Here is a 15,536-nt window from a genome sequence, read left to right as displayed (position 1 = left end):
CTGAAAGAAGCAGAGTAATACAGAAAGTGCTACTCTGTAAAGTTTAAAGACACAAACAACTCTCTACTTCCCCTGTGGATGTAATGCAAGTTAGTTATTTTTGTCTCCACCAAATTCCACAGCAAGTACCTGGAGACCTTTACATTCATTCTTTCATACACTAAATGCACCAACTATTGACATTATCTGGCTCAGGATTTTGCATACAGAAAAAATTTGTTGAATGATTGAGCTGTGCTCATAGAGAGACAAGACCATGATTTGCCTTCTCTTCTTGCCTTTCCTCTATGATCTCCCTTTCTGCCTGTCTTTTCATGGCTTAATTTAGGGAGGGTCCCAGAACTTGGATGAGAAAACACTGAATCTTCATTTTTCACACTGCTAAGTGAAATTTAGCATTCCCTTCAATTATGAAGGTAACAAGTCGCTGCAATATTAGCAGCCTGAAGCTTTGTCACCAACTGAAATTACAGATATTTTCATATCACATTACAGTTATTGAAAATACATACATTCATGCTCATTAGCACTTCGAAATGACTGTAGTTATTTAGACTTGTTGCTGGATCTCATTATTTATGACATTAATAAATATTTATATATATATGATCTAAAATATTTATACATTTTGATAACTGTACTTCATTGGTTTCCTTTGGAATCCAGTGGATTTTATTTTATACCTTCAAAAACATTTCGAGAAGAGGTCCATAGGCTTTGGCAGGCTGCCAGAGGGGTCCACAAATGTCAAGACTCCCTGGTCACACCATACCTTCTGTTGCTTTGATTATTGGTTAAGTGTCCATTGGGGCTCGGTACTGATCAGAGCCGAATGGGAGAAAGTGGGCATGGATTGCCACCTTTAAAAGTTTCAGAAAAGGCTCTGATGGTGCGAAGTGAGATCTGCCCGCTAGTTGCTGGAAGACAGAACTGTGAGATTGAGCCGGGGCTTTGGAATGTTGGTAAAGTTTTTTGGTACTTGTGTCTGAAATAAGAGAATAAAGGCAGTAGTTGGTTTTACCCCTGCCTACAGCTCCAGCCTCGTTGCTCCTTGCCACTGTGCCCCCAGCCATTTTTGCTGTCTTTCAGTGTCCAGGAAGCTTCCTCCTGCATTAGGAGGTCTATACATGCTGTTATCTCTGCTGGACTCTCCTCCCATCTCTTCATCTAGGTAAGTACACTCTCCCTCCATATCTGATTATCTGCCCCTGTTCCTCCAGACTAGGTCAGGCTCCTTGATAATCCTCATGTAGACCCATCCTCATCTCCTTCACAGCCCTTTCTCAGTTTGTAACTATGTGGTCCTTGGGGTGACTCTTTAGTTCACTGCTTGTCACTGCACCAGATTATAAATCCCCCAATGGCAAGGAAGGCTTGCCGTTATTGTCTGCAGTATCCCCAGTGCCTGACCAAGGGCTTGTGGTAAATATTTATTGATGAGGAGTGAATTTTAATTGGAAAATTCATAAAGGGACTGTGAATGCTAGCAGAATGGATTTAGGTCCACCAAAAATAAAGTCGGATGGCCTCCCCCCCGTTGTGAGACCCCATCTACCACCAAGCAGCCCCCACACTCCTAGCAGTTCTGCATACACCAGTAACACAGAGATCTTCAGGCTAGCACAGTAGAAACAGTATAGCAAAACTGGCAGGCTGGGGAGAGAGATGGCCTGGGGTCAGATCCTGGCCTCGATGCTTTCTTCCTGGGTGACCTCAGCCTCTTTGTGCCTCAGTCTCTCCATCTATATAAAATAGTGAAAATAATAGTACCAATGGCATAGAATGTTTAGGAATGCTAATGAAGCCATATAAATAAAACACCTAACACATAAGTACTGATCAAACGGTAGCTTAAAGGAAAAGAGACAACTTTTATCCATCAGAGCCTGATGGATAATCCACCCCTGCTACCCCCTTGAGAAGCACTGGATTTAGAAACAGAATTTCACAGAATATATTAGTGAATATCTTCAGTAAATAATATATTCAGCTCAGTAAATATCAGTTGTGGTTATTTCTCTATTAGAAAATAGTGAATTGTCCTAAAAGCACAAGCCTAGCTCTTAAAGGCTTTCATGAAACGTGCATTGAGGGCTTCCCTGGTGGCGCAGTGGTTGAGAGTCTGCCTGCTAATGCAGGGGACACGGGTTCGAGCCCTGGTCTGGGAAGATCCCAGATGCCGTGGAGCAACTGGGCCCGTGAGCCACAAATACAGAGCCTGTGCGTCTGGAGCCTGTGCTGCGCAACAAGAGAGGCCGTGATAGTGAGAGGCCCGCGCACCGCGATGAAGAGTGGCCCCCACTTGCCACAACTAGAGAAAGCCCTCGCACAGAAACGAAGACCCAACACAGCAAAAATTAATTAATTAATTAATTAACTCCTACCCCCAACATCTTCTTTAAAAAAAGAAAAAAGAAATGTGCATTGAGAAGTTGAATGAAAGAGCAGATGGGCTACTTGAATGCTTATTTTCCTCTTCCAGGCCCAACTTGGCTTTGCAGTACTTGACTGCCCTCAGTTCTACCTAGTTGCCACTAGAGGGCAGGCGCGGTTAAGACAACAATACTCTGGACCCACCAGCGCCATAATTACTGGGTAAACAAGGGAGGATGGTTGAAGGAGAAAAATGATAGAATGATTGAAAAAAATAATTTTTTTCTTTATCTCTTGGGGACCAAATGGAAGGAAATATGGAGCTAGTGAGATTGAAGTTAGACTTAAAGAAGAACTTCCAGAGCACAGAGTTTGCTAACTAGAGATTTTATACAGGTGACTTTTTAAAAACCTCTTAGCTATATCTACCCAAGCAGAATAGATGAGAAAGTGGGCTCCTCCAGTCTGAGGCTTATGTGACCCCCCCCCCTTAAAGTAACCCTTCTGTGTCTGCCTTAATTGACTCCATTCTTGCAGATGCAATTGTAAAATAACTTTATTGGTTGGGTTAGCCACCACTCATGCTTTTCCTGTGATAAGGATCCTTTATAGAGGCATGATGGTGTTCACATGCAGATACTTTCTGAAGAGCCCTGGGGCAAGGGGCAGCCTTGCCCCTCACCTCAGAGCTCCTTTGTTGAAATGAGCTGGTTTGGCTTTTGTGGATTTCAAGGTCTGGAGCCAAGAAGCAGTCCAAGTATCCCCCCCTTCCCTTTTCAGGAAAACGGCTTCAAAGCATACACTGTATCAGGGACACAGTGGCATCTGGGCAAGGAGCAGATTAGGGCTAGCTGTCCTCAAGCAGTCCCTGGCCATGGCTGCCTGGATGGCTCCATCCCAATGGTACCCCAAAGAGCAGGAGGGTTAGGTCCCCAGACAACACTCCTTTCAGAAATGGGAAGAACTAATTGCTCTCCACCCAAGCTATAAAGCAACAGCCATCTTCAGTAATGAGAGTGTAGCTCAGAGATGTGAAAGCAGAGGGTTTTGTGCTCAGTACAGGCAAGATTTGGCTGCCGGGCCTGGGCTTCACTGACCCAATGAGCGTCTCCAGCCAGAGCTGGTACTATTAACTGTGGCCTTAGGAGAAAACAATTAATACCACAGCCTCCTCCTTTGGCAAATCCTGGGCTGGTTGGAGTCTGTCTCTCCCATCAGGATATAGACCTTTCTACTTGCATAAGAGGAGAGGACAAATTACCTCTCTCATGCTTTGAGAACCGCATGGACTCTGCCTTTGAAGATAAAGACCCAAGTAGGGAGCTGCTGGGAATGCAGAGAGTGCTGGCTAAGCATGAAACTACTGCAGCTGCTTCCTCAATTCAGCCAATTCGAGGTGTGTTTGCCTCCATTATGGATGCTGACGATAAGCAGAATCTGGCCTTTCCTCTTTTTTTTTTTTTTTCAGTCAAGCCCAAACTAGTCTCCAGCTGAGTCCATGGCCTTTCCTCTTCTGAAGTCTGATCCACCTTCAAAGAATTGCTTAGCTGTTAAAATCTAGCCGTATACATTTAGCTAAGCCTGAGGTTGCTTTTCTCCTCCCACATCAAGCCAAGAACATGGTCATCATACTGGTGACCTCTGGTGTAGAGGTGACTCTTGGTGTCCTTCCAACCTCAGATGCGAGTGTGAGTTCTCTGCACAGGCACTGGGCAGATGAGCACATGCCTTGGGGTCTCCTGCCTCTGCCCAAGGCAGAGAAGACGTGTCTGTGGGGCCATGTTGAGTGGATGAGGTGGACTTAAGAGGAGACAGTTGGCCAAAGAGGTATATACTGAGAAGCAGCGAGTGGGAGCCCAGAGTAACTGCACACCTAGCCCAGCACATGGCAGAGCTGTCAAGCACTGCTCACAGACAGAATCAGTGATGGTTTAAAAAGTAAGGTTAAGTACTATTGCTCAAGCAAATTTTAGGGTTCACGGCACCAGATCGTTGTGAAGAACGGGTAATGAGATTTCTGGGGTTGGGACTTCAGGGACAGAAGTCCCTGAAGAAGTCTGCCACCACTTCTGTCCTGGAAAGGAGAGTTTCATGTCCCTCAGAAGAAGGTTGCCTGTCCCCTGATTCCACCTGAACTTGCCTACAGGGTAGAAAACTGTAGAGGGAGCCCATGGACTTCTGTCACATGGTCTGTCCCAGACCTTACAGCAAAAGCCAAACCAAACCATCAAGCCAAATGCAGAGGGGCACGGGGGCTCTGGCCCCGCGCCCAGTGCGTGGGCCACTCAGATCTCGATGAGGCTGGCGACGCGCAGGCAGAGGGGTGCGTCGGGCGGCATGGCGCTGCGCTTGATCTCGTTCCCGTCCAGGCGCAGCACCTGCAGCTTGGAGAAATTCATGACGTCCACCACGGTGCAGAAGCTGCTGATGGAGAACTCTGTGGGAACAAGAGGGGTGGGGGTGGGTTGGAGAAGCCCAGATCAGGGACCTGGGTCCGCAGTGAGGCCAGACCTCCTCTGTGAAGCTTCTAATGTGAGAGGTGGAACTCGGCTGGGTGGGGCAGGCACTTTCCAGGATCGGAGTCATACTTGCACCAATTAGTGGGCAGAACCAGAGACAGAGTGGGGTCTCTGCCTGCATAGCTCCACCTCATACTCATCCCTCTCTGTAGACCCTGGAATGTCCTTCCAGCCAGGCCTTGATCTTTTCCCATCTTTAGGCAGCAGGTGGCAGCAGAAGGCAGTCAAAGACGAACCCTAGCAGCTTTGATTGCTTTTGGAGAGGAGGGTGTTTCCGAATTGCTTTAAGAAGGAAGACTGGGGAAATGCAGGGACTTAAATCTGGACTATTTCCTAACACTTTGCAGATAGAGCAAGTGGCAGAAAATTAAAGAGAGAAAATCTAGACTGAGAGACAAGTGTCTCTGAATGCAGAGCTTTGAGGGCGTTGTCCGTGTACATTCTGAGTAAGGCCAAAGGAGTGAGCAAGGCCCTGAGGTCTAAGGAGATGGAAACTGATAGATAAACAGGGCTGCTATGGAGCTCAAAAGTCCAATAAATAACTCTCTTGCATCCCACATTTAATATGATACGGTTTACCCTCCTTTTTTGTAATCTCAAAAGAAGTACCCTTTTTTGAAGATTTTCCCTCCAAACCATGCAGTCCTAATTGATACAGTAGTTCTGTTTGATTTAAATACAAATCCTTCTGCTACCATTCACCTTGTTCTCCCTCTGGTTGTCCTCTTGGACAGATCAGCCACCTCTGTCTCTAGCCTGCTGGGTCAGGAACTTGAAGGATAAAAACCAAGAACTCAGCTAAAACTCCAGCAAGGACAGCCAGAGTCACCACTGAGAAGCTGCTGAAGCCCCTAGAGGCTGCCTTCAACACGATGTGTGAGAGCATCAGGAAGGTGGCTCATGTCAAAGGGGCTTTGGGTGAGGTTACCTGTCGGGTCTCCGTAGGCTGTAACACTTAGGCAGACCCAGAGCTGGGCTTGCTTTTGCCTCAACCAGAGGCATTCCTCTGCTTGCCACAGTGGTCAGGAGCTGTGTGTCAGCCTGGAGCAGGGCAGGAGGAATGGGAGGAAGGCTTTCCTAACTCTCTTCCTAGAGGTGACCTTCGAGGGCATTGTGGATGGAGAGATTATGGGTATGAACGTGAAGGTTGCAAGGAAGACAGTATGGAGAGCTTAGATAGATGAAGAAATTGTTTTTTAAATTAGCGCTAGCAATTCTTTTCAGTCTCTGTCAAGACTGACAGAGAGGAGATGGGCTGAGGCTGCAGCCAGTTAACTTGTACTGCAAATGTAAGATAGAAAACCCAGCCCCAAAGAATAATGAGAACAGGAAATACCCTTCTTTGGAGAGCACTTGGTGCGGGGTGGGGGTGGAGACCTGGAATGCTTTTGGATGTTTCCTTTCTGGTCCCAGGGAATAGATCAAGTGGCCTCCAGGTGGACAGGTTGGGGGCAGAGCCAAGGCCAGGGGCCAGGTCTATGGTGTCTGTGTGGAACAGGTGGAGTGAGTTGGGCTGGGGAGAAGTAAAGTGGCCCAGCTTAAATATCACCTCCAACCCTGTCGGCAGACTGCACTTAGAGGTTCCACCATAGATTCTCTACACCATCCTGGGGCCTTCAGACTGCCTGCTAAAGTCCTGGATCCCAACTGTTGAGCACTGAGGGGCTGCTCAGCACACAGCATGTGTAGATTCTATCCACAGGTTGAGCACCGTGAGCCCCCTGTTTATCTTCCCTAAGCTCATGAATAGGACGGGGCTTCTGCTTGGAGACTCCGGAGGACACTTTCCATCCCGGATTAAATTCTGACAAAAGTCTTTCCAAATTCCTCCTGGTACACCCGCCCTGCCCCCTGGATCTCAGAGCTGCTGGATAACATTCTGAGCTGTGTTTCCTGCTCTTGCCAGGCTGGAAAAACTGAGGGAGATGCTAATGGAAGAAGGAAGGGGGAGGGAGAGGGCCGGGCCTAATTCCACTGCACACCCTTCAGCTCCTGTCCTTTTAGCTCCCCTCTCAGAGGGTTGCTTCAATATCCCAACTTCACCACCCACCCCTGCTCTGGGTCCCTGACCAGCTGTGCAGGGAGACCTCCTTCACATTGGCCCAGGCGAGGGCCTGAGCCTGGAGAACTGTCTTTCCTGCTGTTGGTCTGAATCAGAGAGATACTCCTTCCATTCTCAGCTAGAGAAGCCTGGCTTTCAGTCCTTTGCTGTTGATGGTAGAGGCTATGCTACAAGATCTGGGTGACCTAAAGAGATTGCCTTTCCTTCTCTGTGTCTCAGTTTCCCCATCTTTGCGATGAAAAAAATAAAACAGAACAAAACTGTACCTGGCAATTTCAAAGTGGCAATAGAAGAAAAGCTTATAATATAGTTACTGTGTATTGCTTTTTCAATAATGTGCCAGGCGAACCAAGCACTTTACATGTATTCATCCACTAATTAAGAAAAATGAGGAGTTGGTGTTATTTTGCCAAAAGAAGACTAAAAGGGAGATATCCAGACAAAGGGGCTTTGGCTTAAATTGCACAAGAAGGGATTTGGGGTAGGCACTGGACATTTTTAGGTTTGACTTAAGGGAGAAATTTCTTGCAAGACCTTGAGACACTCGACTAAAGTGATTTTATCTTTAGCAGAGCTTTTGGAAGGGGTGAACCACCTTGTATTTGAGCGGCAGATGTGGTTCTGCAAGAAGACAGGGTGACAAGATGCTGCAATGGAGACTTCCTCACCCCAAGTTTTCTGATTGTACAGTCAGGCAATAACTAACGGCTTCTCTCCCGTGACAGCTGCTCTTTGCTGTCACATTTTCAGGGTCAAACTCTGATAAAGCACTGTATACAATATGACGTTTCTGTTGTGACGATCCTCCTGTATTTAGAATGGGTGGCAGATAAGTAGTGGTGACTTCTGGGTGGGATGATGAACAGCTACAAGCAAATGTCAAACCCTTTGCAGCATGCAACATCTTGGAGACCAGAGAACCCTGCCTTGGGAATAGGAAGACCCGTACCCCCACACCCCCACCCCCCAAAGAAAGAGAGACTTTAAATACAAAACAGTTTGCCCTATACATGATGGTGTCTTGCACTTCCAACTAGAGAACCAGGGACCTCTTCACCTTGCCCACCTCACAGTCAACCTCTGGGACTGGTGCCTCTCTCACTCAGAGGGCTGTCTAGCTCGTTAACATCTTGCCAAACGACTGATCTGTTCCCTGAGCACAGGGAGAGAAAGTATTGATGGGAGAGGTTGTAGACTCAGTCCCTATCCATGCTTTGATGGTGCTGTTTGCTCTCAGCAGGCTCTACTTCAGAGCCCTTTGCCAATGGTCATTAATGAGTCCTTCATTCCCCAGGGAGAGGGGTACTTTGCTGCAGAGGAAGAGAGGTTAAAATCTGGCTCTGTACCTTCCAGCTGGATTAAGATATCAGAGGCCCTGGGGTAATGTAAGCACATTGTGAACACAAGATCCTGAGAGGGAGCTGAAAATCAACTAGATAATCCAATCTGAAATGAAGATTTTAGTTCTTGGACACAGAGAGGCAGCACTTTAGGCCTTTTCTGGGAAGAGCTTGGAAAACAAGAAGCCCTTGTCCTTGTCCACCACCCCAGGGTTTGGCGGTGGTCAGGCTCATGTTACCCTAGGGGGCCTCTGCCCTGCCACCAGGGGCTCCTTGTACTCCAGGGAGAACCAGCCAGAGCAAGTGCCGCATTCAGCTCTGAGAGGCTACAAATTCTTGTCCACCAGTTGTTATGTTTAAAAAGCAAATAAACATCCAGACACAAGACCAGGCTGTCAAGGCATGAGTAGATCAGGTGGAAACAGAGAGCTCATCCTCTTCCGGGTCAGTGAGAAAGTGCAGATACCACGGTTTCTTAACAGCACACTTTCCTCCTGAGACGGACCGTAGAAGTTCAACTTAAACCCCCCTGTCTATGAACTGCCACCTCCCCAACCTCTCCCAACTCCTCTCTCACTGCTTAACACATGACCCCTACCTCTTAGACACAGGAATTTCCTGGCTGCCCCCTCCAGGTGGCCTGTTAAATGACTGGTCCCTTTGTTTGTGGCAATTGCATTTCTCAGAAGGGCCCAGTCCTGTGTTCCTCCAGCCCATGCCCGCTTATCTCTCAAGACCTAGATTGAGACTTAACTCTTCTGGGAAGTCTTCTTCCGTACCAACCCACTCTCCCACTGACTTTTCCTAGCACTGCTGTGTAGTATAAGAGAATGCCACTATGTACCATTTTGTACAGGGATATGGCAGGGTTTTCAGCTTACTTCATTGGTACTCTTTGGTTCCCCTACTTCTATTTCTTCTGTATTGCCCCCAGCACTCAGAATTGGGTCTTTCCAATGCAGCAGACAGCCCTCCCCACTCCCCTTTGCGAAAGTCTCACCATTGATCCTATTGCCTTGGAGGTAAAGGTTCTCCAGGTTGGTGTTCACTGGGGGGATCTTCTGCAGCTGGTTGTAGGAGAGATCAAGCTCAAGGAGGCTGCTGGAATTGAAGGTGTTAGAGGCCAGGCCACTGTTGGTGAGACTGTTGTGGGACAGCCGCACATACAGCAGCTTGGGCGACCCCCGGAAGTAGCTGTCGGGGACCGAGTAGACATTGTTGTGCTCTAGGTACAGCTGCTCAAGGGCTGAGGGCAGTCCATCAGGCACCTTCCGAAGGTGGTTGTAACTCAGGTCCAGCAAGATCAGTGACCGGAGGCCTTTCACCGAACTGCCCACTTCCTGGATCTCGTTGTGTTGGAGGTACAAGGCCGTGAGGTTCTCCAGCCCCTCCAGTGCGTTGTTGGGGACCCTCGAGATCTGGTTGTGCTCGAGATGGAGCTCCCTCAGGGATCGAGGCAGTGGGCCAGGCATCCGGGTCAGGTTGTTGTGGTCCATGTACAGCCTCTCCAGGTGCCTCAGCTTGGAGAAGACCTTCTTGCCCACCTTATCACTGGTGATCTGGTTGCCATGGAGAGCAATCCAGAGCAGCCCAGTGGCGTTGTCGAAAACGCCCTCCTGGATGGAAGAGATCTGATTGTTCTGGAAGTAGACGTATTTCATGCGGGAGGGGACGAAGGGTAGGTACTTGAGGTTGCGGTTGTCACAGTACATGGCTGTGGGGAAGTTGGGGGGGCAGTCGCACTCCTGGGGGCAGTCGCGGGGCTCTGGTGGGGGTGGAGAGCCATAGGCATAGGCTGGACCTTCCTCTCCCCCATAGGGGTAAGGGTCATAGGGCTCATAAGGGTAAGGGTCATAGGGGTCGTAGTAGGTGGACTGCTGGTTGCTGCGGAGGTAGTGGAACCACCAGTGGGAGTCTTCCTCATATTGGGCCCGGGAAAGGGAGCAGAGCCCTGCCAGCAGCAGGAGGGAAGCCCACTGCATGTTGTCTCTCTGCAAGAAGGGAGAGAGAACAGAGTAAGCAGGCGTGAGTGAGACTCTAGGGAGGCAGGGAGGCAGAGCAGGTGAGCCTTAGTCTTTGAGCTACGCAGACCTGACTTCGGCAGCAAACAGCTGTGAGCAGTAGCCTTGCTCTCACTTCCTCTGGGCCTCCTCCCAGTGCCGCCCCTGCACACTTGGTCCAGCAGAAACGTGGCTGTCTGCGGGGAGCTAGGTGCATTTTCCTCTGGTCATAGAGTCGCAGAAACATAGCCTTTGAGATTAAAAGGAGCTTGAATGGAGGTGCTGCATTTGTTTTGGAGGGCAGGCCCATAGGAACCTCTAGCAACCTGAAGGTACTGTTGGGGGAGCTAGAAAGGCCACAGCAATTCCCATGGGAGTGGTAGTGGTGGTGGGTGCTCTTTAGGCCTGAATTCACATCCAGTTTGGACTCCCCAGGACATAATGTTTCCCAAGAGTCCAAGGAAAAAGCCCTCTGGCTCTTTCCATATCTCTGGGAAACAGCCAGAAGTGGCTTGAGATCTCAAAGGGGAAGATCTGAACTACTTGGGAAGGCAGAGGGTTTCTGTTTTGAGTCTGTGGGGAGTGCTGTGGTCCCCCTGCAGCCACCACAAGGCCTGGGCTCGTGGTACCAGCACCTGTAACAGTCTGCTGGGGAGGAAACTCTCTGGTTGGCAGTCTGTGGCTACACATGCAACTTGGCCGGCACAGGGTCTTCATGTAACAGTTACAGATTCCCTCCAGACTGGGCCCACTGCCACCCAGGTGTGGCACTTGTCTTCTAGAGTGAGTACTGAGTGCATGCAAGTCTTCCTGCACTTGTCCAGTAAAGTGTTACTACTTCTCCCGCTCCACCATGGACATTATGCAAGAGCCAAATGGGACCAAGAGAATGAATGAGGAACATCAAACAATGGAACAGGAATTGAAGCCTCTTGAGTATGCCCAAGGGAACATGCCTTTAGAATGGGATTCTGGCATCCTTCTCTCCCATCCCAAGCCACCTCTGGATTACCAGTCTCCATATCTAGGCCCCCACATTTCCTGGCAGCCCATTGCCTTCGAGCTTGTTATGCTAGCGAGATGAGAGCAGGGTAGGTTTAGAGAGAAGTGTGGGTTTGGTGTCACCTGAGAGGGAAGCTGAAGGAGTGGAAGATGAGGGGTCATGGGGTGGCATATCAGTCTGGATGTCTTACTCTGAATACCTATAGCCAAAGCACTGCATAACCCCTGTGAGCAATGGGTCCCTTCCAGAGGGGTGATTGTCACCCTTGGACAGAAGACCTTAGAACCTTTCTTGGTCTGGGAATAGGCATGTATACCATTCACATTGCTATTGGCCCTTGGCTGGGGTTGGCACCCGTGGACAGGAGAAAGAAAGGAGTCTAAAAGCCAACATCAAATCCAATGAACCGATGAGAAGGACCCTAATAGTGACAATCTAGTCACCTTCTGGCCACCGTCTCTGTCAGACCTCTCTGTCCCCTGAAAGCAATTCCCTTAGGCCCACTTTATTCCATTAGCCTCTGGGTTGCAGAGGCGAGGCCTCTGGGTCGCAGAGGCGAGGCCCCGGGCTCATCCTCAGGCAGTCTCAGACAAAGAGCCCACAGTGTTTCTGAGGGGCCAACCCAGCCACCCACTGCCTGGGCATGCTGGCTGGGCCTTGGCACTGGCCAGGGGAAGACGGACGGAATGGCCCATTACCAGTAGCACATTTTTCCATGCTCAGCTCTGGGCTGCTGCAGGATCACAGTGGCTGTCTGGAGGCTGGCACAGTGAGCCTCTGTCTCCATTTCTCCTTCCAGACTAGGCACCGTGGCAGACAAGAGCCATCTTCCTCTTCGAGACCCAGCCTTCCAGGGCTGTGCATCCTGCCCACTTGAGTCTCCTTTGGAGTCATGACGGCTAAAAGGGTTTGGTGGTACCTTATTCCTCTCTTTACCCTACCCCCATCTCTTAGCAATGTTGCTCCAGGGTTTATACTCTTAAATCCTCACCCACCCCACCCCCAATGATAGAGACCCTCCTGTGCTCAGAGCTTTGTAAGGTGGAGAGTTTCTAGGACTGGCACTCTCTGAGTTGGGGGGAGCTTACTCAGGAGTTACTGCCGTTCTTTCATTTCTCCATTCTAGAGAACCATTTCTCCCTTCTGTCAGAGTCCAGGAGGTCAAGCCAGAGCTATTCCCTAACCTGAATTGGATCCCCATTTCACAGCTCCTTGGACCTGGTCAAGTCTCAATATTTCTGTGTATTCTTTCCCTTTCACCCCAGCAACACACAAGCACGCGTGTGCATGCACACGGACGCACACACACACTACACAAAACTCCCTCTCCGCTCTCATAACAGAATTTAGTTACCACAACCCTTCTGAAGAGAGACTGCAGGGACACAGGGCTAGGATGGTGGGCTTTCTGAGCAGTAGTGGGGCAGAGCTGGCTATGCTAGATACCTGGCCCTTCACTTTTTCATGCCTGAGAATTGGATGTCCCCCAACAACAGAAAGAAACTGTAGGACAAAGGTAGCATGTTGGAAACCCTTCCTTCTACTCCCCTTTCCCGGCTCCAGCATCCTGGGACACAGCCCAGATGGGAGAAGGACGAATGACTCCTTCCGCCCGGCCCTTGCCCTGCTCCCCAGCCTCTTTGCTGTTGTCCCTTTGTGGAACTACCAGGGACAAAACCTGAAGTAAAATGACTGACTTACCTCGAGTTGAACCTTTCAGAGAATGACCACGTCTCTCTGTCTGGCCTCCTTGGTTGGAGAGCGTGTGAGAGGGAGAGGAGTGAGGGTGTCTACTGAGAGTGTGTGTGTCTGTGCCAGGCCAGGGCCCGCCCCCACATTCCTAATCAAATGTTGTGAAGAGAGGGGTTGAGGAGCCCGGATCCTGGCTTTTTCGGCTCTGCTGCAGGGGCGGAGCTCACACTCAACCGCTCAAAATCCTGCTGTCCGCCTGACTCTATAAAAACCACCTTCTTTCCACTCATCTGCCCTAAAGCATTGGCAGCTCAGGGTCTCTTTCTGCTGAATGAGTTAGTGGCGCCCTCGAAGTTATTTGTACAGTCTCTTACGAAGCGCCTGGATTTCTCATTAAACCCACAAGGGCAGATGCAGGGATGGGGAGGGCCAGGATTTGGGAAGAGGCATCTTAACTCTTTCAGCAACCCACGGGTCCCACGGGAGAGCGAGGGCTCACCCTTCTGGGCTCCGGCGCCCTCTACGGGCAGGTGGTTAGGCTAATGGACTAAGGGAGAGGACACAGGACAGCTGGCTCTGGCTCCAGTTCCATCCCTGACCAGTGTAGACCTGTCTGGGCTGTAGGGTTTCTCTCTCGCCACTGTGATAAAAGGGAAGAAAGGGACTCACATTTGTTGATCACTTACTGTTCACTAGCCTCATGCACTTTCGCCTGTCTCATGATGATCTTAGGGTTAGCAACAAGTACCTTGTTGAGTTGTAGCAAGGACTCTGTGAGGTAATTTGTGTGAGGCCCCCGGCCCAGAGATGATTGCTGTTGTGGCCATTTTACAGATGTAGAGACCCTGAACAAGGGGAAGATGAGGTCGGAGAAGTAGGCAGGAGCTAGACCATGAAGGGACTTTTAGGCCATGGCATGGATTTAACTTTTATTCTGAATGTTTAAGCAGAGGAAGTGAAAAGATCTGACCTACATTTTTAAAAGCACATGGGAGAGACTGCTGTGTGGCAAAAAGCAGGAAAGTGTGGAAGCAGGAGCTCTAGCCCGCCTTTGTTGAGAGATAATGGCAGATTGGGCTAGTGCAATGGAAGAGGGAACAATGTATCTTTAGACAAGGAATCTTGAAAATGGACCAGATAGGGAGTTAGAGGAAGTCAAGGACGAGTCCTTGATTTTGAGTTTGAGCAACTGGTTGGGTGGTAGCACCATTTCCTGACATTAGAAAGATGGGGAGGGACAGAGTCTAAGTTAGAGATGCCTGTTAGGCATTCCAGTGGAGATGCAGGCAGGCAGTTAGATAGATGAGTCTGAACTGGAAGTTCAGGGGCTAGAAGAATTTGGATTACTTAGAATCTCAGTAGCTTAGATGAACCCTTGCATCCTGAATGCTCTTTCCTCAACTAACTGCCTCATGCTAACATCCAAGAAACACCCTTCAAATTGTTTTAAATTGTGGTAACTGACTCATAACTTAAACTTTACTATCTTAACAAATTTTAAGTGTGCAGTTCAGAAGTGTTAAGTATTGCTGTACAGCCAGTCTCTAGAACTTTTTCATCTTTCAAAACGGAAACTTTATATTCATTAAACAAAAACACCCCATTTCACCCTCCCTCAGCCCCTGGCAACCACCAGAGTAGAAAGAACGACTTTCCACCTCTATGAATTTGACCACTCTGCATGACTCATATAAATGGAATCATACAGTCTTTGTCTTTTTGTGACTGGCTTATTTCACTTAGAATAATGTTCTCAGGGTTCATCCATGTTGTAGTGTGTGTCAGAATTTCCTTCCTTTTAAAGGCTGAGTAATTACTGTATGCATATACCACATTTTGTTTATCCATTTATCTGTCAATGGACATTTGAGTTGCTTACACTTCTTAGCTATTGTGAATAATGCCGCTGTGAACATGGGTGTACAAATATCTCTTTGAGATCCTGCTTTTAATTATATTGGTTATATGTTCAGAAGTGGAATTGTTGGATCATATGGTAATCTATTTTTAACTTCTTTGAGGAGCTGCCATATTGTTTTTCATAGTGGATACACCATTTTATATATCCACCAACAATGCACAAGGGTGTGAATTGGAATCGCTCCTTATTTTTTAAAAGTACCAATTGAGAAAGCCTCAGATTTGAATTTGAAGAATTTAGAATTTGAATTTTAAAGAATGACACTTTTGGTTGCTCCAATAAGGTTGAGCTGTTGACATGATATGAAAGGTCCTTATTAGGGACCCAATCTCCTCAGGAATTTCAAAGAGTTTTTAAAAAGATTAAATATAACGAATGGACCTCTGCTGACTACCTACTATAAACTAGATGGTTTACGTATGTTATCTCATTAATAATCACAGTAGATATTTTGTGTTGGAAATAGGGGATCACAGATATAAAGTGATTGGATAGTGGTAAAATAAGGATTTGAACCTTGACCTGCACGACTCCAAAGACCTTTCTCACAACACAAGGCCAGAGGACTGGTGGAGTGTAGGGGGTAATGACCACCCTGCTGTCAGGGCTGAACTCAATTAATATGG

The 15,536-nt window shown here is 48.4% G+C and overlaps 1 protein-coding gene across 1 annotated transcript; it reads right to left on the bottom strand.

The window, feature by feature from the left end:
- Positions 1–2,911: 2,911 nt before the first annotated feature.
- FMOD (fibromodulin) lies at positions 2,912–13,331 on the bottom strand. Its single transcript, XM_067729371.1, has 3 exons — positions 12,999–13,331; positions 9,295–10,285; positions 2,912–4,810 (listed from the first exon to the last, which is right to left on the bottom strand). Exons 2-3 carry the CDS (start codon positions 10,274–10,276, stop codon positions 4,659–4,661), a joined length of 1,134 nt encoding a protein of 377 aa, XP_067585472.1. The 5' UTR covers positions 10,277–10,285; positions 12,999–13,331; the 3' UTR covers positions 2,912–4,658.
- Positions 13,332–15,536: the final 2,205 nt, after the last annotated feature.

This window comes from Pseudorca crassidens, chromosome 2 (assembly GCF_039906515.1).
Source record: "Pseudorca crassidens isolate mPseCra1 chromosome 2, mPseCra1.hap1, whole genome shotgun sequence".
Lineage (NCBI taxonomy): Eukaryota > Metazoa > Chordata > Mammalia > Artiodactyla > Delphinidae > Pseudorca > Pseudorca crassidens.
This window is presented reverse-complemented; position numbering and strand designations above follow the sequence as displayed.

Excerpts from the sequence above, each read along its gene's own strand:
- FMOD (XM_067729371.1), bottom strand. The coding sequence starts at position 10,276 with ATGCAGTGGGCTTCCCTCCTGCTGCTGGCAGGGCTCTGCTCCCTTTCC. Across the intron at positions 4,811-9,294 it reads CCAAGGCAATAGGATCAATG|AGTTCTCCATCAGCAGCTTC; the intron begins GTGAGACTTTCG and ends TTGTTCCCACAG.